General features: G+C 39.5%; 1 protein-coding gene across 3 annotated transcripts in view; it reads left to right on the plus strand.

Annotated features, from left to right (window-relative positions):
- The window catches only part of UVRAG (UV radiation resistance associated), a 372875-nt gene that overhangs the window by 313721 nt on the left and 38960 nt on the right, over positions 1-20194 (plus strand). For all 3 annotated transcript variants that reach the window (XM_043995097.1, XM_043995099.1, XM_043995098.1), the window contains one exon: positions 5387-5478. In XM_043995097.1, coding sequence (XP_043851032.1) covers positions 5387-5478 — 92 coding nt within the window. The remainder of the gene's footprint in view (positions 1-5386; positions 5479-20194) is intronic.

The raw sequence follows: 20194 nt of genomic DNA on the forward strand, positions 1-20194 counted from the left end.
TGAGAACATGATGACTATATCTAAATATTTGAAAGATTGTCATGTGAAATCAGAATTTAGACTTAGGTCCTAGAGGGCAGAATTCAGAGTAGTAGGTATAAGTTAGAGAGAGATTTAGACTTCATAGAAATATTCTCCTGAGATTTAGAGTTGACCAAAAGTGGAATAGACTGCAACAGAAAATAGTTTGTTCCCTATTTCTGGATGTCTTCATGAGATTACATTTAAGGCATGGACTAGACTAGATGAACCCTGATGTTATGTGATAATGGCCCTGTGAGGGTGTGGAAAGAGGAATGTGTTGGCCTAAGACATAAGCACAGATAGATATAAATATATAATATTACATTAAAAGTACATCAGAATTGAAAAGCATAATATAAGATTTGGGAGGGATATTATCAACAAAGGACTAGAGAAAGTTTCCTAGAGAAGGTGGCATTTCAATCTGACTTAGAAGAATATTATATTCTGGGTTTTAGCTACAATGTAACAATGAAAGAAGCGCTATATTGGGACTTAGGTGTAAGATCAAGTTCCAGATGTGCCACTAATTAACTGAGGCCTTAGACTAATAACTTAGCTTTTCATGGCCTGTTTCCTTATTTATAAAATAAGTGAATTAAACTAGATAATCTCTTTTTTTTTTTTTTTGCGGGGCAATGGGGGTTAAGTGACTTGCCCAGGGTCACACAGCTAGTAAGTGTCAAGTGTCCGAGGCCGGATTTGAACCCAGGTACTCCTAAATCCAGGGCCCGTGCTTTATCCACTGCACCACCCAGCTGCCCCTAGATAATCTCTTAATGTCTATTTTTAGCCCTGACATTCAGTGAGTATGAAAAAGGAATGCTTTTAGGGACTTGTAAAAACTGATAGACATGTGATATATGAGCCTACATTTTTTGTTTTTGTTTTTTAAATAAGTTTTTACCAATGTCCCTTTTTACATCACCATAATTTTCCTTTATATTCCTTCCCCCACTACTGTCTCATGTACAAATAGTACTTTTAAAGACAAATAATGGGGAAAATCAGTATAACTGATCAATACATCAAAAAAGTCTGAAAATATGCATAGCATGCAACACTTGTGGCCTTCCCACTTCTGCAAAGGGGTGATGTAACAGTATTTTCTCTTATCTCTTCAGCCATGTTTGTTTTTACAATTTTATAGCATTCTCTTTTTTCGTAGTTCTTTCTGTTCATAGTGTTGTAGATATTATGTATATTGTTTTCTTGACTCTGCTTACTTCCTTCTTCAGTTCATACATTTCTTCTGTATTCATCATTTCTTATAGCACAATAATCCTGTTATATTCGTGGAACACAATTTGTTTAGCCGTTCACCAGTCAGTAGACATCTACTTTGATTCAGATTCTTTGTTATCACAAAAAGTTTTATCAATGTTTTGGTGTATATGGGGACTTTTCCTATCAAAGACCTCCTTGGGTATAAACCTAATAATGGAATCTTTAGATCAAAGGGTATGGACATTTTATTCACTTCATTTGCATAATTCCACATTCTGATCATTTGCGTAATTTCCAAAGTAATTATACTAATTCAGTTATCTACCAGGAATTCAGTCTCGCGTACCTCTCTTCCAACAACCCCACCAATATTGACCATTGCCATATTTTGTCCTTTTTGCCAATTGCAGGGTATAAGGTAAAACCTCAGGTTTATTCAGATTTGCATTTCTATTATAAGTGATTTGGGACATCCTTTTGTGTGGTTGTTAATGCTTTGGTTAATTCTTTTGAGAACTACTTTTTCATATCTTTGACCATTTATCAGGGAAAGGCTTTTGGTCTCACATACACATACATACATTATATATTTACACATGTATACTTTGTGTATAATCTATATTCATTATTTCTATATATTATATGAGCTTATCTCTTTCTTTCTATCTGAGCCTGCCAAGGAATCATGATTGATTGTTGCAAGCTTCCAGGGTAGTATGGGGTGTCTTTCATGGGCTCACACATAAAGACAACACCCGTTTTAGAAAAGCACAACTAATTTCAGACTTCTTGCACCTCTCAGGAAAGGAAAAAGTACTACTCTACCACCTAGTATTGTGGAAGATAGATATATCCCTTAGTGTGTGACTTCATACTAGCTTTCAACCTATAATTTAAAGGTAGGTTGTGTATTTGGGTTTGCTAACATTCAATATGGCAGCTTCTTAAAAATATTTCTAGCATGAAAATCAGCATGGTATAGTAGATAGAATTCTGACCTTGGAATAAAGAAGACCCAAACTCTAGTCCCACCTCTACACTCTTGCTGGCTGTGGGACCATGGACCAATATTCCCTTAATCTCTGTGAACATGAGTTTTGTACTTTGTAAAATCAGGGTGACAGTACCATATATCTGATTAGGTTGAGATGGTGTATATGAAATGCATTGCAAACCCTAAGGCAGTATACAAGTGTATTATTATCATCATGATTACTATTGTTTCTGAAAGGTAGAAGTTAAACATAGTAAGAATGAACATCTGACAAGGTAAATGACTACCAAATATAGGGCTCTGTTTTGTTCATAAGATTTGTTTTAAAAACTAAAGACCTTATTGACAGTCTGGTTCACTTATGTTGAATTCGTATTGTGTACATTAGCATTATGCTAGGACTTTGAATCCTTGACTCAAGCAGTTTATAGTCTAGTTGGAATATAAAAAAGAAGTACACAGAAAAGAAAGGCACTATATGAAGTGCTGAATTCTGCAGCTTAGGGAAGGGAGAGCATAAGCTGAAATAGTCAGAGAACGTGGTCCAGTAGCTGGACCCTCGAAGTCACTGCTTTGGCAAATCATAGACTCTCAGAGTTGATCAGGACCTTAGAGAATGTCTGTATCAACCCATACTTGAATAGAAGTCCTTTTGACAGCATCCTCAACAACTTATTTTCCAGTGTCTACTTTAAAGCCCTGTGTTGATAGAAGAACTCACTAACTCTCTGTGTGCCTTTACAAAAGGAAAGGAATAGATGGGGTGATTCAACAAACTTTTCTTAAGCTTTGACTATGTGCCAAGTATTGCTCTAGCTGCTGGAATTACATCACACAAATTAAGCCGTTCTTGCCCTCAAGGAGCTTAAATCTTTGAAGGTTAGAGGCTGGGCTAGAAGTAAAGGAGGGTGGGGTGGGGCTCCTTGGTCTTACCTGACTGCCACAATATGAGAGGAGCCAGGATGAGAGCCACATCGACTGATGCCCATAATGAATACAGGGTTGGGATTGGGTTGGTTTGTTGTTGTTGTTTTGGGTAAAAGCCTGTGGATCAAAGGAATTTTGAGGAAAGCGCAGAGTAGTCTATATTTTGAAACTTTGAAAAGATTCAACATGTTCTAGTAAAAGAAGCACTGGACCTAGAGTCAGACAACCTGGACTCCACTTCCTCTTCTGCTGCTTGACTGTCAGTATAACCTTAGATAAGAGAGTCATCTAACCTCCGTGGACCTCATTTGCTTCCACTGTAAAATGAGAGGACCACACTAGTTGATTTCCCCCAAAGTCTTTTCCACCTCTAAATCCTTTGAAGACCAAGTTGAAAGTTAAGGTGATGATTCTGTTTATCTGACATGGAGGCAATGTGTTGTGCTGGGAAACACTTTGGAGCAGGAAAAAGGATCCCTGGTCTAACACTGGCTTTGCCATCTATTAGATGTGTAACTTTAGGCAACTCGTTCGTTCTCTTTGGAGCTCATTTTTCTGTCCTTTAAAGATGTTGTAAAATAAAGATCATATTGTTTAGCTTTAAAATTATATGATTCATGGATAAAAAACGGTTGTGCTCTGCAGCACATGAACCTAGTCCCAGGTAACAATTTAGAATGCCTACATTTTCTTTCTTTGGTTTGAATCAGCCACAGAGAGATGTTTTCAGTGTGGCGTCTGAAGAGAATTAAACGTGTAACTTCTATTATTGCCTCAGAAATGCAGTGTGGTGTTACTTCAACATGTTTTTTTGATATTTAATATTTTTCTGTATGAATCACAGGTGAAATGTATGTGCCCATGTGTAAACAATTTTGTGCTTTTTTTTTTTGAAACAGTGAATTTAGGAATGTACCATTGGGACATCAGCCATTCTGCTTTTATCAGTATGTGGAAAATTATTTTGTATTTTCTGCAAGAGATGAAGTCACTTACTGTAGATACATACAGGCAATTGTCAGTGGACATCAGGAGGTCATTTAAATCTCTTTCTCTGGCCCTTCAGCCTTGTTCTGCCCAGGTTATTCTGAAAGACAGACTAAGGTGTCTGTTAAAATTCTCTAGGTCAAGGATGTAAAACATTTATTTCTGTGAACAGGCTGTTGATTTACAGACCAAATCAATTGAAGGCCACACACAAACTTTAAAAAAAAGAATTTAATGAGATTTTTCTGGAGAGAAAGTACTATAAAATTCAACCCAACAAACATTTGTTAAATACCTACTATATTCTAGGACCTCGGATCAGTGTTGAATAAATGGTGTAGACCTTCTGATTAAAAAAAGTTTATAGTGTAATGGTATGAAATACAGTGTGGAAGATGGGTCCTAGACTTGGAAAAAGAACACCTGAGTTTGAAATCTGGCCCTGTACCTGAGTGATAGCCTTGGACTTAGGGAGACACGAGTTCATATCCTTCCTCAGGCATTTAATAGCTTTGTCACTCTACACACGTCACTTTAACTACCCTTGACTTCAGTACCTTATCTGTAAAATGGTGGAGAGAGTGTTTAGACTTGATGACTTCTTAGGTCCTTCCTTTCAGCCCTAGATTTAGCTTGAGGGAACAATGGTAGAGTGAGAGAGAGTAGGCTAAGGACATATGAGAGATGAGCCTGACATGATTGGATATGAAAGAATGAGGAGTGGCAGCCAGGACAAGTAGGCTTAGCTTAGGTATAGCTCAGAATCACAGGACCTTAACAGCAATATTGATAAGGCTGATTTAATTATCAATCCCTCGGAGTGCGGTGGCGATAGGGGGTGTAGAAATGTGGAGGCAGGCGGTTAGACAGAGAGACCTTAGTCAAAGAAGGAGTAAGTGAAGTCAAAGGGCCTAGCCCCAAGTACTTAGCCATGTGAACTCTCCCCTAGGGCTTAGTGCAGTATGCTTCATACTGGCAGCCATTGTGAAGGGAGAGGAGGACGAGGCAGATGGCAAGTGACTGGTCCTTCCTAATTGTCATGATAGGACTTAGTGGAATCCTAGGGGACTGATTGATTATAAAAGGCTGAGGTGTTTTAGAGAGTTACTTTCCGGTCTTCATCCAGGCCATCTCTAAATGAGTGAATTGATGAATGCATTAATGACTTTTCATTGCCTACCTATTTCATGATTGTGTTGTTTTGTCTTTTTCTTTCTCTTTTTGTAGCTGAGATATCAACATGGGCTAGGGACTCCTGATTTAAGACAAACTCTTCCTAACCTGAAAAATTTCATGGAGCATGGGCTGATGGTCAGATGGTAAGTCCCTTAGTTTCAGTTGTAAAATAGCCATGAGCAGTGTTTCTAGGAAGTTCTCTACCTTGTTCTGGCAGACATTATAGAATCCTGGAATATCGAAGTTATAAATAACCAAGCAAGAATACTCACACAACATCCCGAAAAGTGATCTAGCAATAGGAAATTCATCACCTTATGAGACAGTTCATTTTAGTTTTGCGCAGTTGTAATTGTTAGAAAATTCTTCCCCATATTTGAATTGAAATCTGCCTCTACAACATTCATTTATTGTTTCTTGCTCTACGCTTTGTGGCCATGTAAAGGGAATTTAATGTCTTTTCCACATGACAGCCTTCCAAGTGAGTGTTACTTATCTGCCTCCATTTCCACTCCCTTCCCCCCACCCTCAACCCTGTTAAACATGCCCACCGAATACAACAGATTCTGATATGACATGATTTCCAACTCCCTCTGTATCCTGGGCACTCTTCTTTGGACTAACTTTAGGTCATATACTTCTTAAAATATGCTGTTCACAACTGAACGTAATATTCCAAATGAGATTCACCCAGGGTAGAGTACAAAGGAGCTGGCAATTGGGGTTAAGTGACTTGCCCAGGGTCAAACAGCTAGTAAGTATTAAGTGTCTGAGGCTGGATCTGAACTCAGGTACTCCTGACTCCAGGGCCGGTGTTCTATCCACTGCACCATCTAGCTGCCCCCGCTATACCATTTTTAATAGCGCCCAAGGTCAGTTAGCTTTCTTGGCTGCCAGGTCAGTCTTGTCAGATTCATCAAATTTGTAATATACTGCAAGACCATTCTTTACTCATACTGCCCTATAGCCATGTTTCCACCATGTCATACCTTTATTGTGGACTTATTAACCCAAGTGTAAGACATTTATACATACAAATTTATAAATATATATATTTATCCCCTTAAAATCTCATGAGGTCAAAAATTAAGATTGATTTTTGAGTTTGTTTCCATAATGATAAGTCTGAGGGGTGGGGCAGGACAAATATACATTTCATTATTAAGAAAATAAATAAATTTGAATTTGATAACTAGAAAGTTAACAAAACAAAGTGCTGGGAATTCTTTTGCAGTTATGTATTGTATCATAGCAACAGGAAAGCAGTGACCTGTGAGACCTTAGGCAAGTAACTGTTTGTTGCTGGACTTCAGTAAAATGGGAGGTGGAGGCAGAGGGGCTACACATGATAATCTGTAAAGATCTTTTCTACTACACTGCATTGTGGCTGAGGACTGGTGAGAGTGGGGAAGATACAGGAATCCCCAGAGAAAAGAAGTTAATGAAAAGAATATAAGAGATAGAGATCTGGATTCTTTTCCCAGGCCTTCCACCATCTTGCAATGTGATTTTTGAACATGCACATACCTTTATTCTTTTGAGCCTTGATTTTTCTCAAATGTAAAATTGAGGTAATAGTGCCTCCCTGGCCTAACTCAGTAGATCATTATCATGCTCAAGTACAATAAAATATTGGAAAATAGAAGAATACTGTTCATATGTGAGTAGAAATGATGTCTAATTTTTTCCTGAGATATAGTGACAAGCCAGGTAGTCAGGTAGATAAATGGGAAGCATTTCTCTTTTTTTCTTTTTTAAAAAATGAATACATCAAGACATAAAATCAGATAGGAATTAGACTTTAATCTGGTTGGGGGCCACATTCAAGAGTGTTGTGGGCTACAGCTGGTTTGGCACCTCTAGTTTACCTCTTTGCTGCAGTGAATACCCTCCCTGATGAAATTGAAGACTTACTGGAGTAGGCAGAAAGTAGTTTTATATTCAAAACTCGGATTTGTAAATCTTTTTTTTAACCATTCTAGATAATATTCTTTCCCAATTACATGTAAAAGAAATTTTTAGCATTCATTTTTTAAAATCTTGAGTTCCAAGTTTTCTCTCTCCCTTTCCTGCCTTCTCCCTGAGATGGTAAGCAATTTGATATAGGTTATACATGTGCAATGATGCAAAACATATTTCTATATTATTCATGTTGTGAAAGAAAACACAGATCCCCACCCCGCCAAAAAAAAAAATAAAGTGAAAAGTAGTATGCTTCAATCTGCATTCATTCACACTCCATCAATACTTTCTCTGGAGATGGATACAGATTTTTCATTGTATTTTGGAATTGTCTTAGAGCATTATATTGCTGAGAATAGCTAAATCATTCACAGTCGATCATCATTATGGTATTGCTGTTATGTTACTATGTGTTCTCCTGGTTCTGCTTACTTCATTTTGCATCTTTCCAAGTTTTTCTGAAATCATCCTGATCATCTTTCTTATAGCAAAATATTATTCCTTTACATTCATATACCACAGCTTGTTCAAATATTCCCCAGTTGATGGGCATTCCCTAAGTGTCCTAATCTCTTCCACCAGAAAAATTGCTGCTAGAAATATTTTTGTACAAATACATCTTTTTCTCTTTTGGGGGATGTCCTTGGGATATGAACCTAGCAGTAGTATTGCTGGATTAAAGGGTATGCAGTTTTATAGCCCTCTGGGGACAGTACCAAATTTTTTTCTAGAATGGTTGAATTAGTTTACAACTCTACCAACAGTACATTATTGTCTCACTTTTCCCACATCCCCTCCAACATTTATCATTTTCCTTTACTGTCATATTAGCCAGTCTGACAGGTATGAGGTAATACATCAGAGTTATTGTCATTTGCATTTCTCTAATCTAAAATTTATTAAACTGTGGGTTGCAACCCCATATGGGGTTAGGTAATTGAATGTGGGGGTGGCAAAAATTGGCAACAGTAAAAGGTTATGGATATTTATTTTACATACCTATATACCTGAGGGTTGTTTAAAAAATTCTCAGGTGAAAAGAGGTCTCGTGTATAAAAAGTTTAAGAAGCCCTGCCCTAATTAATAGTGATTTAGAGCATTTTTTCATATAACTAAAAATACCCTTGATTTCTTTGTCTAAACACTGCTTGTGCATATCCTTTGACCATTTATTACTTGGGAAATTTGTATTCTTAAAGATTTGATTCAGTTCTCTACATATTTGAGAAATGAGGCCTTTATCAAACATACTTGCTACAAAAATTGTTTCCCAGTTTTCTGTTTTCCTTCTAATCTTTGTTGTATTGATTTTGTTTCTGCAAAATTTTTAATTTAATATAATCAAAATTATCCATTTTATATCTCATAGCTATCTCTATAGTCATAAATTCTTCTCTTCTCCATAGATGTGACAGGTAAACTATTCCATGCTCCCCTAATTTGCTTATAAACACTCTGCAGAAACAAAGGCAGATTAAATTAAATAATTGGATAAACATTCATTGTTTATGGGTATGTCAATCTAATATAATAATGAGACTACAACGTAAATTAATTTACTTATTCAGGGCTGTGCCAATCAGACTACCCAAGCAATATGTCACAGAGCTAAAATTAAAAACACAACAATTCATGTGGAAAAACAAAAGGTCAAAAATCTCCAGGGTAATGATGAGAAGAAGTGGGAAGGGAAGACCTGAAGCAGTACTAGAAAGCTATAATCATTAAAACACTTTGGTACTGGTTAAACAGTAGATTGATCAGTGGAACATATTAGAAATATAACAGAAGCAAATAAACACAGTAGCTAGCATAGGATTTTATAAATTCAAAGGCCCCAGTTGCTAAGGAAAGACTCATTTGGCAAAAGCTTCTGGGACAGTTATGTAAGTACAAATTAGGTCAATTCACTTTACCACATATCAGAAGTTCTTAATGAGTACCCAACCTAAATGGTCACATCATAAACAAAATAGAGGAGCAAGTAAGAAATTCCTTTCCAGATCTATGGATAGGGGAAGAGTTTATATCCAAACCAGAGATGGAAGGGATCACAGAAGATACAATGGACAGTTTTGATTGGATAAACTTAAGTTTTCATATAAACAAACCTAAGAGTTATGATTAAAAGGGAAACAGTTAATGGGGGGGCCCCGCATCTTTGCAACAAGTTTCCAAGAAACATAAGCTTTCAGTAGCCATAAGATGAAAAAAAATGTGCCAGGTCACTAACAATTAGAGCAAAATTAAAGGAACTCTGAGGTTCCTCCTTACATCCATCAGACTGACAAATATGACAGAAAAGTAAGATGACAAATGTTGAAATGGCCAACAATCATGAATGGGATAAATTTTTCCATAAAATGGAAAAGATGGTGGAATGGGTGAGAGAGGAGAATGAAACAATATGTTGTTTATAAGAAAACCACTTGAAACATATTTATATAGACAAAGTGAGAGGTTAGAGTATAATTTATTATGTTTCAGGTAAACTCAAGAAAACATGGTAGTCTCTCTTCCAGGAATGATATGAATGCAAGTACAAAATATTCTTTATAGAAATAATGACAGACCTAAATAATTTCTCATGGGTAGGCCATACTGACAAAATAACAATATTATCAAAGCTAATTTACTTATTCACTGCCATACTTGATGACCAAAGGGTTATTTTAGAGCTAAATTCTGGAGGGAAAAAAGTCAAGAATCTCAATGGAAGTAGTGAAAAAAAGTAGAAATGAAGGGTAACTAGTAGTGTAAGATTTCAAACTATCATTTAAAGCAATAATTCTCAAAACAATTTGTTATTGGTCTAAGAATAAGAAATTTCAGTCAGTGGGACACATTAGACTCACAATTTATAGTAAAAAAAAAAAACACCATTAGAGCATAGTATTTAATAAACCCAAGATCCCCTACAAGATCCGTCCAGTTGTTTCCTTCTTAGCTTCTCCATTTTGTATCTCATTTCACTTTTTCCAGGTACTCTGATAGTTCCTATAACCACAATATTCTTTTCTCTGAGACTTGAATTTAATGAAGTTACTGTGGAAATTTATTCTGATTTGGGGACCCTACCTTTAGGCTGAGATTAGAAAGCCTTAGGCCCTCAGGGTCTCTTCCCCCGCCCCCTCTTCTTCAGCTGAGCCAAAGAGCCCCGTGGGCTGTACAAGACGCTAGGTCAGACAGCTGGGGGGGAAAGCCCCCAGCCCCCTCCGACCTGAGCAGAGCTATCTGAGAGATCCCGGATAGCCTGTGCTGAGGCACGAGCTGCTCAAGCACAACCCCCTCTCCCCCAACCAGCCGCAGCCCTAGCTAGTGGATTAGCTTGGTCTGTGGGGGCACAGGAAGCCCCGAGATTTGAGTGGAGAGAAGAAAAGGTATATATAGACCTGGGGGTTATACTCAGGAGGGTTCTGTCAGGGGGACGAGACATATAGTAACACAGGACTAGGAACAAGGAGGAAAGGCCAGCAGACAAGATTAAGAGAGGCAGACAAGATTAGAAGGGGGCCGAGACAGAACGACAAGAAGAGATCAAGCAGCGGCTGATGAGATTAGAAAAGTTGGAGCTCAGCAGACTAGAGTAGATACCAAGTCTGTAAAGGGCTAAGGGCAATGGATGGATCTTTGAGTATCTGCTAAATCATCACATTCCCCCCTTTGTCCATGGTTACTCCTGCTACAAGGCCCCAGGAGAACACAAGAAGAACTAGGAGCAGAGAAAAGAGAGGCCAGAGGGCAGACTGACAGAAGGTGGGTGAGAGAGAAACACAGGGCTTCAGCGGTGGCAGTAAGGAGAGGAAAGTTAGAAGCAGGGGGATTTACAAAGTGAAAAGGGCTTGGCTAAGGCCCTTATTGTATTAAAAAGGTTACAGGCCTTATTACAAACCAGGGAAAGTTTAATGTGCCCTAAGGCCGGAGGCAGCTAAGGCCCTTATTGTATTAAAAAATTTCGAGGCACAGCAGGTGGGAAAGAGATGCACTGTAATGCAGTCAGGTTGTACATTTTATTTCCCTGTATTCTTAATTTTAAATAGTATCTCATAAATAAACTCTGCTTTGATTATTTAGTTAAGAGCCTTCTTAATATTTTGCTTATCAGTTTGGGAGCAGCATGGCGGAACTTTATAAATGGCCCACATTAAATTAATAGCAGTCAGATAGCCAGCTAGTCAACAGTCCCAGAATTAGTCACCCCAATCAGATTAGCCCCAAATTAGCCCTAGTCATCAAAAAATATTTCCATATTACTCTTTTCTTATGGGTTTCACCCCCTTTGGCATCCAGGGTATTTCTTCATTGTTTTCTGAGTTTTATTCCATTTTCTTTTCTTATATCTCCAGCCTCAATTTCTGAGTTGGAGTCTTGTGCTTGATTCAAACTCTGCTCTTGAACTCCTGGTTGGTATGTTTAGGGTCCTATTTGGTTCTCAGGCTACCTGGAGATTGAGTTGGGCATGGACAGCCTATACAGTGCTCTGGGACTGTATCCTGTTATATCCAGGTTTCTGGGAGTGCCCTGCACTGGACACTGCCTCTAAGTTCATCTCCTACAATGGAGCCAGGATGCTTCCCATTAGGCCTTCCTTCTACCTACCCTGGTTTGGCCCATTTCAGTTTTCCACAGGATTCTGACAGTGTTTTGTACAATCTTAGATTGGAAGGAAGCATTTGTAGCTGATTCTCTTTGGTTTTTATTTTTCCTTCTAGTGCATTTTTAGAGCTTTCTTGGGGTACTTTTTAGGTAACCTGACACTGCCATCTTCCTGTAACAGAAGTTTCCTCATCAGGGGATCCCATGCCAGTGAAATATCAGGTCCAGGAGCAGCTAGGTGGTGCAGTGGATAAAGCACCAGCCCTGGATTTAGGAGCACCTGAGTTCAAATCTGGACTCAGACACTTAACACTTACTAGCTGTGTGACCCTGAGCAAGTCACTTAACCCCAATTGCCTCACCAAAAAAGAAAGAAAGAAAGAAAGAAAGAAAGAAAGAAAGAAAGGAAGGAAGGAAGGAAGGAAGGAAGGAAGGAAGGAAGGAAGGAAGGAAGGAAGGAAGGAAGGAAGGAAGGAAGGAAGGAAGGAAGGAAGGAAGGAAGGAAGGAAGGAAGGAAGGAAGGAAGGAAGGAAGGAAGGAAGGAAGGAAGGAAGGAAGGAAGGAAGGAAGGAAGGAAGGAAGGAAGGAAGGAAGGAAGGAAGAAAGAAAGAAAGAAAGAAAGAAAGAAAGAAAGAAAGAAAGAAAGAAAGAAAGAAAAGAAAAGAAAAGAAAAGAAAAGAAATATCAGGTCCAGTCAAAAACCACTGGTACTCACCATACCTACATATGGTATATACCTGCCAAGCATGCTCTCTAGAGATAGTTCTCCTGATGAATTTACCTTACTCAAGTAGTCATCTCATATTGTAGTCCTTATGATAAATATTTGCAAAAAGACCACCATGCTTCAAATAGCATCATAGGCACCAACATCATCTGCAGAGAATGACAAGGAAAAGACATTTTACAAAAGCCTCAAGACCCTCCATATGAAATCAGCATAGACTATGAAGCCCAGTGACTTGACTGTGAAGGTGGAAATAAGGAAAGATGGGGAGAAATACATTGGAAAGTAGAGGTCAGGGAAGAGGATTGAAAGAAGCCCAAGATGTGTAGACCAAACAGAAGTCTCGACCTTTACTTGGTGATTATCATTATTCGTAGTTCAGTCAGTCAGTAAGCATTTAGTAAGCACTGTGGCTAGAGATACAAAAATACAGCGGTGTCTGCCTTCACGGAGCTTTCATTCTAAAGAGAGGCAGGATTTGAATGCATGTATGCATATGCAAAACATATAAAACAGACACAGAACAACCTTTGAAGAGAAGGCACCAGCCACTAGAGGAACCAAGAAAAAGCATGTTGGAGAAACCAGGGGCTCCAAGGAAAGGAGGAATAACATGACAGATACTGCAAAAGCATGTGTGGGGAATAGTAAGTAGCCCAGTGTGGCTGGTTCAGAGAGTACCTGGAGAAGAGATAACTTGGAGGTAACTTGGAGACGTGAGAAAAGGCCAGGTGATGCAGGGCTTTAATTGGCAGAGGAGTTTATGTGTTTTCCTAGAGGTCAAAGGGAGCTATTGGAGTTTATTAAGTGGAAAGTATCAGGTTGGGGGGCACTGACATGGACTTTAGGAAAATCACTTTGGCAACTTTGCTGCGTAGGATTTATTAGAGTGGAAAGCCTTAAGGCAGGATTCCCAAAGGAAATTATTTCAGTAGTCCAGTTAAGAGATGAGGGGGCAGCTAGGTGAAGGACTTTATAATTTCTTTGGGGGAAATGGGCACAAATACTAGAAAATTATATAACAACACAAGAATTGAATAATAAATAATACAAGACGACCTTTAAAGAGAGAATCCAAGACAGAACAGAACTGATTTGCTGTAGACCACAAGAATTCATGGAATACTCGACTTTAAGCCAGCAGACCTGAGTTTTAATCCCAGTTCTTTAACTTCCAAGCCATGTGATGATAGACGTATTTCTTTATCTTTCTGAGTTACAATTGACTTGCCAGTAAAATTAGTATAACGGGAGAAGCTAAGTGGCACAGTGAATAAAGCACCGGCCCTGGATTCAGGAGGACCTGAGTTCAAATCCAACCTCAGACATTTGACACTTACTAGCTGGGTGACCCTGGGTGAGTCACTTAGCCCTCATTGCCTTGGGGGGAAAAATAATTTATGAACTAATACAGAGTGAAGCAAGCAGGAATAACTAAATCAGCATAAATAGAAAAAGAACAAAAATGAAAGTGAGTTCTGTGTAATTATAATGACCTAGCTTAGCCCTGGAGGATAACTAAGAAAATGTGCCCATCTCCTTGCATTGAAGAAAGGAGAGAGTGTGGGCATGGATTATCGAACAGGTTGTCAGATCTTTTCTTTTTCTTCTTTGTTACAAGAAAAGGCTTGATGAGTAGGGAATAAGATGTGAAGGAGGAGGAGTAGCACGAGCCAGGGCACAGAAGCTATAAAGGACAAGATCTGGTCAAGGGATGGTAAAAGTGTGTTTGGAGACAGTTACAGGGTTTTCTCTTGGGAAATAGCAGGAAAAGGAACAGAGGAGTCAAGAGGTGAACTGAGGTCAGGATGGAGATACAAAGTGCATTTGTAGCATATAGTGATTCCTGGAAGCAGGTTCCTTTATCTCCTGGGCAGCTGGCTCATTAGGCTATCAATTAACTACTTGTTCAGTTTTCAGAAATAGTGTTTGGAGCATAAGACCTGGCACTTGATGGCTGCTTCACAAATGTTTGCTGGATATTTATTGTCTGCCTGACTTCAGTCCCTAAAAGACACCATTCCTTTGCTAAGCAGTGTTTTTCTCCTTAGCCTTCCCCATCATTAAAACAGGGTGACCGATAAGTAACTTCTTCCCAGAGCTCTCACCCAAGAGAGCTAATAAAACAGTTATCAAGAGCATCCCCAGCACAGCTTGCCATGGGAAGCATGTGTAAGAATCCTGAGTCGAGCCCATTGAAGCAGTCGCGTGGGGAGGTTACAACCTCCCATGCAGCGGGAACAAGCTCGTCTGGCACCCGCAAAGCAGAGAAGTTCCAGGAGCAACAGAGGATCAGGGAGTACCCTGAGCCTGGGAACCTCAGGAGCAAAGGGCAAAAAAACTCACTCCCCTCAGGGAGGATTTGATTGCTTTCTAAAGCAAAACACTTTCATTTCCTGTGTGGTTGTCACCATTCATAAATTGGCCCTCAAAAGGCAAACTGCTACATGTTCTTTGAATATGAAGTAGGCCAAGTCAGCTGCCTGTCTGTATAGGCACTGAATTCCTCCCTTCAGCAGACCTCAGAATTGTATTATGGTATTGATTTCTTTAAAAGAAATGAAAATGATGATAATGATAAGTCCCTTTACAAAGGATTTCCCTCTCAGCTTTTTAAGCTAGATTATACAAGGATCATCATTGTTTGGGCTAGTGTGGTAGCCTTCTAATTAATCTCCCTGGTTCCATCCTCTCCCCTTTTCATTCTGCCCTTCACACAGCTGCCAAAATAATCTTACTGAAGCACAGGTCTGACCACATCACTCCCCTCTCAGGAAGCTTCAGTGGCTCCCTATTGCCTCTAAGATAAAATATAAACTACTTAGCTTGTCATTTAAAGTTGCTCATTGTCCGGTTCCAACCTACTGTTCCATGATCATTGTATGCTACTTCCCCTCATAAAGCCTCTCCTCCAGCCAGACTGCCCTTTTGCTGTTCTTGGGACTTGGCATTTCATCTCCTATGTCCATGCAGAGGCTGGCTGCATGCCTAGGATGCACACCCTCCTCACCTATTCCTCTTAGAATGCTTTGCATCTTTTCAGATTCATCTTAGGTTCCCCCTCAGTGAGGAGCTTGAACTAAATCCTCTTTTAGGGCCCTCCCAGCTCTGGTTTCTGTGATCAGGAGATCAGGAAGCTTTTCCTGGTCTCCCTAGTTGTTTGTGCCCTTCCCCTCCTTAATTATTTTGTACTGACTTACCTGTAGAAATGTTGCATCATACTAGTAGAATGTAAGTTCCTTGAGGATTTTTTTTCACATAGTAGGCATCTAATAAATGCTTATCGAGTCTCCATTTTGCAAAGGAGGAAGCTAGGGCCTAATGAGGGGAAGTCAGTCAGTAGACATTTACTAAGTCCCTACTATAAGCCAGGTACTGTGCTATGTGCTGGAGATCTCCCCCCACCCCCAAAACAATCACAAAAAAAACCCACAAGCAAACAAAACCAGTCAGTGCCTGCTATCCGAGAGCTCAGTCTAATAGGGGAAACAGCTTGCAAACAACTATGTGCAAATAAGTTGTAGACAGAATTAATTGAAGATAATAAGAGGGAAGGCACTAGCATTCCACTCTGCCTGTGGAAACCCTCATCTTCCTTCGAGGAACAATTCTGATGCTGCCTGTTCCAGAAACCCTCCCCTGAGCTCTCAAAGTCAGCATTCAGACTCAGGTCTCCTGATGGGAGGGAAGGCCCTAGCATTAAGGGGAATGGGGAATGGCTTCCTGTAGGAGGCGGAATTTTAGGTAGGGCTTGAAGGAAGCCAAAGAAGCCAGATGATGAAAGACCTGACCCAAATCAGATGAGGATTCAAATCCAGTTTTTACCACTGGATCTATAGCGTTCTCACTACACTAAGCCACCTTTCTAATACCTACCTTCATGCTGCTTAGAGTCTTATTATGGAGATGAGATGCATAAACAAGCAGTGAGAATACAAATTAGACAATGCTTGCAAAAGGAGGATTCTTTACCCTCTACTTGATAGGATCTGTGAGTGTAAGTCACTGCCCATGCTGTCAGACGATTTGGGCGTTGGTTTTGCCAAATCGGGGGTGGGGGGGTTGGTTGATTGTTTTTTTACCTTTGCTCATGGCAAGCTCACCTGATTGGCTAGGGGAAAGAGGCGTAATAAAAAATGACTGTGATATAAAAGCAAACTCTATCAGTAAAACTAAAACAAAGTCCTTCTGTGAAAGAAGCCTGATCTAACCAGCCTGGATTGAACTGGATGAGCACTTGTCAGGGTATGTAGTAGAAGCCATTCTTGATCAGACAGGTGTTACCATCTTAAGTTACTGTCAGCCATGAAATTCCATAAGGGAGAAATCCTATAGGGAGCCCTGAGTCTGAAGGCTGACTTTGAGACCTCAGGGGAGGTGTTTTGGAACAGGCAGCCTCAGAATTGTTCCTCAGAGGAAGATAAGGATTTCAACAGGCAGAGTTGAAGGGAGGGCAGTGAGGCAGAAAATATCTATTCCAGTCTTGAGCAATGATATAAGCTACTGTGTGGACTATGATGGTCATTATGTAACTGGAGCAGTGGGTCATCCAGAACTTTTGCTTCAGCACAGCAAGACCTGGGTAATCATGGTATTTATGCCAGTCTTTTCCAAAGGGAATCTCTATTTCTTAATCCTAAGAAAACCAACCCCAGGTGTAATAATTCAGAGTCACAACCTTGAAAATTAGTTGTTGGGGTTTTTTATCTTTTTTTTTAAGTATTCCAGTGCCATTCTCTTAAATAGTTTGGTATGAAGCCATCCATATGCCACTTAAACATCTCCTTTTCCTTTGTATTTACTACTTAATATAAAACGGCTGAAGACTCGAACTGACAAATACATATACAGCTGGTGCTAAAGCTGAATTATGGTCCGGGACAAAATATGCATGCAAGCTGTTGTGTGACAGATCCCAGGAAGAGTAAGTTGGAACTGAGCTTGAGATTATTTTCTGTGATGGCTGTGAACAGGCTAGAGGAAGAAAACTAAGCAACTGACTCCTTAGTCAGTCCTGAGTTTGGGAGTCTTCAGCCACCTTGACTTGTTATATAATTTCTGCCTCTTTCCCCTAACTGGAATAGCCTCCATACTCTCTTCTACCCATCCCAAACCTACTCATACTTCGTTGTTAAAACCCAAGGACCCTCTTTCCCTGACTGTTCATCTCTACCTTTGAGGGGCAGCAGGGTGAGCCTCAGTTTTCCTATCTGTAAAATGAGAATGACAACACTTTCACAACCTAGTTGACACAGTTATTGTAGGAAAAACACTTTGTAAACTAAGCATATGAACATGAATTGTTATTGATGACTTCTTTGTTCATTTGTAGCTAGCACCATGTCTTAGGCAATGTATGCTCAGCCTATGTCTGTTGCTACTTCGCTGTGGAGCTTTCAGCAAATCACTTCCCCTCTTATCTGTCCAATAAGGAAGGATTACAAAAGGATTAGCTATGATTGAACTTTTCCAAACTAGAACTCGGGTACCTTCTGTGCCCCGCACAGAGCTGTACTCAGTGTTAGGTGTCCTATAAATATTTTGATCTATCAATTATTAGAGATTCTCAAGGTCAGTTACTTCACTGCTCTTGTTTTACATATGAGGAAATTGAGACCCAGAAAGGTTGTGATTTGCCCAGAGTCATATAGAAAGTGACAGAGAACATTTGAATGGTATTTTGCTGGTATTTGTTCTTGTTTCATTAGTCTTCTTCCCTCAGAATTGTCTCAGTGCTAAAAGAAAGCAGAACTCCCTAGCCAGCTTTCTGTGCTCATTAAGCTTAGAATTATCATTTCTTTCAAAAAATTCTCTTTCTTCCCACTTTGTTATATTGTTTAAGGTGTCATTAGTTACTAAATACCTGCTTGTTCTTTGCCCTTGTGACATGCTATGTCTCTTCCCTCTATGACTTTACAAGAATTACAGCAGCTTCCACTTCTATGCCTCCAAAGTACCTTCAGTGCACTTTTCCTGAAAATAGCTTTGTCAGATAGTTGGTACAATATTATCATCCCTATTTTATGGGTGAAGGAATGACTGAGATGCAGGGAGGGGAAGTGATTTCAGAGAATTAGAACTGAAAAGGCCTATCCTGTCACCTTACTTTTACAGATCAGGAAATCTAGGCCCAGTGAAATAAAGTGATTCACTCAAGGCCACACAGATAGAAAATGGACAAGTTAAAAACTGAACTCAGGTCTTCCCATTCTAAGTCTGGCACTTCTTCCACTATACCATGTGAATAAGGAGGTAGGGCATAGAAACTGAATTAGAAAAGGAAATTATCTTTAAATTTAGTAATTAAATTCCTTTATGATGTTTTTTCCCCTCTTTTCATGTTGTATAACTGAAAGCCTAAAACCAGATTTAAATTTGTTTTCACATAGTTGCCTGCTGCTGTCATGACAGAGGTTAACTCTGGGTTGACTCCTTGTATGGCTTAGGGCCCAGGTGTGTGTATATATGTGTTTGTGTTTCCTAAGAGGCAGAAGGGCTTGATGATCCTGAGAGGAAGAAAGCACTAAAAGAGAAATATCCTCAACCAATTTGCTGTGAGCTGGCTGATTTCCATTGATCTCTCTGAGTGCTTAGTAACATGACCTGCAGAGAAGCAGTTGGACGCACCACAAATTGAATCATAGTATCTCTTGAAACTATCCCTGTTGCCCATGTGTTCATTTTCTTGCCTCCCTGTCCTTTGGGATATACTTTAGGTACCTCAAGGATCCATGATTCCACTAATGTGCACTCTCACTCCACTAACACTGACCCTCCACGATATAGTGGACAATTTTCTGAAGTTGCTTTGGGGGGGGAAGGGGAGATCCCCAAAAGACATGCCTTCTGGTAATAAACCTCCTTTGACTTGGTTTAGCTGGTCTTTTCACAACAAAACTGAAAATCATTACTATGTCTTTATTTCCAGTTTGGTAGGAACTGCCCGAGCCATCAGGGTCATGTTCACAGCTCTGGAGACTTTGGACAGAGACTTCAGAGGAGATTCCCTTTCATGAATGGAATGAACTTTAGAGGTTATCTAGTGCCTTAATCAAATGGAAGGAAATTTAGAGGTCATTTATCCTAATATCCTACAAAGTGGATGAATTTATTCTTGTTATTCAGTTGCTGCAGTTGTATCTGACTCTTCATGACCCCATTTGGGGTTTTCTTGGCAAAGATACTGGAGTAGTTTGCCATTTCCTTGCCTAGTTCATTTTACAGTTGAGGAAACTGAAGCAAACAGAATTAAGTGACTTGCCCGGGGTCAAACAGCTGGTGTCTCAGGCCAGATTTGAATTTAGAAAGATGAGTCTTCATGACTGCAGGCCCTGCACTCTATCCACTTCACCACCTAGCTGCCTGAATTCCTTCTACAAAATCCATAACAATTAGTATTCTATTCTCCTGAGGTATCTCCAGTGACAGAAAGCTCACTACCATTCAGTATTCATGTAGCTCTTAATTTTTAAATCTTTTAAATTAGCGAGTCAGTGTGCCAATTCTTTTGCTAAGCACTTTTTTTTTTTGGCATAGAAAAAATTTTTTTTAATACTGGGCACACTACTTACCTC

The sequence above is a fragment of the Dromiciops gliroides genome, chromosome 3 (assembly GCF_019393635.1).
Source record: "Dromiciops gliroides isolate mDroGli1 chromosome 3, mDroGli1.pri, whole genome shotgun sequence".
In the NCBI taxonomy this organism is placed as follows: domain Eukaryota; kingdom Metazoa; phylum Chordata; class Mammalia; order Microbiotheria; family Microbiotheriidae; genus Dromiciops; species Dromiciops gliroides.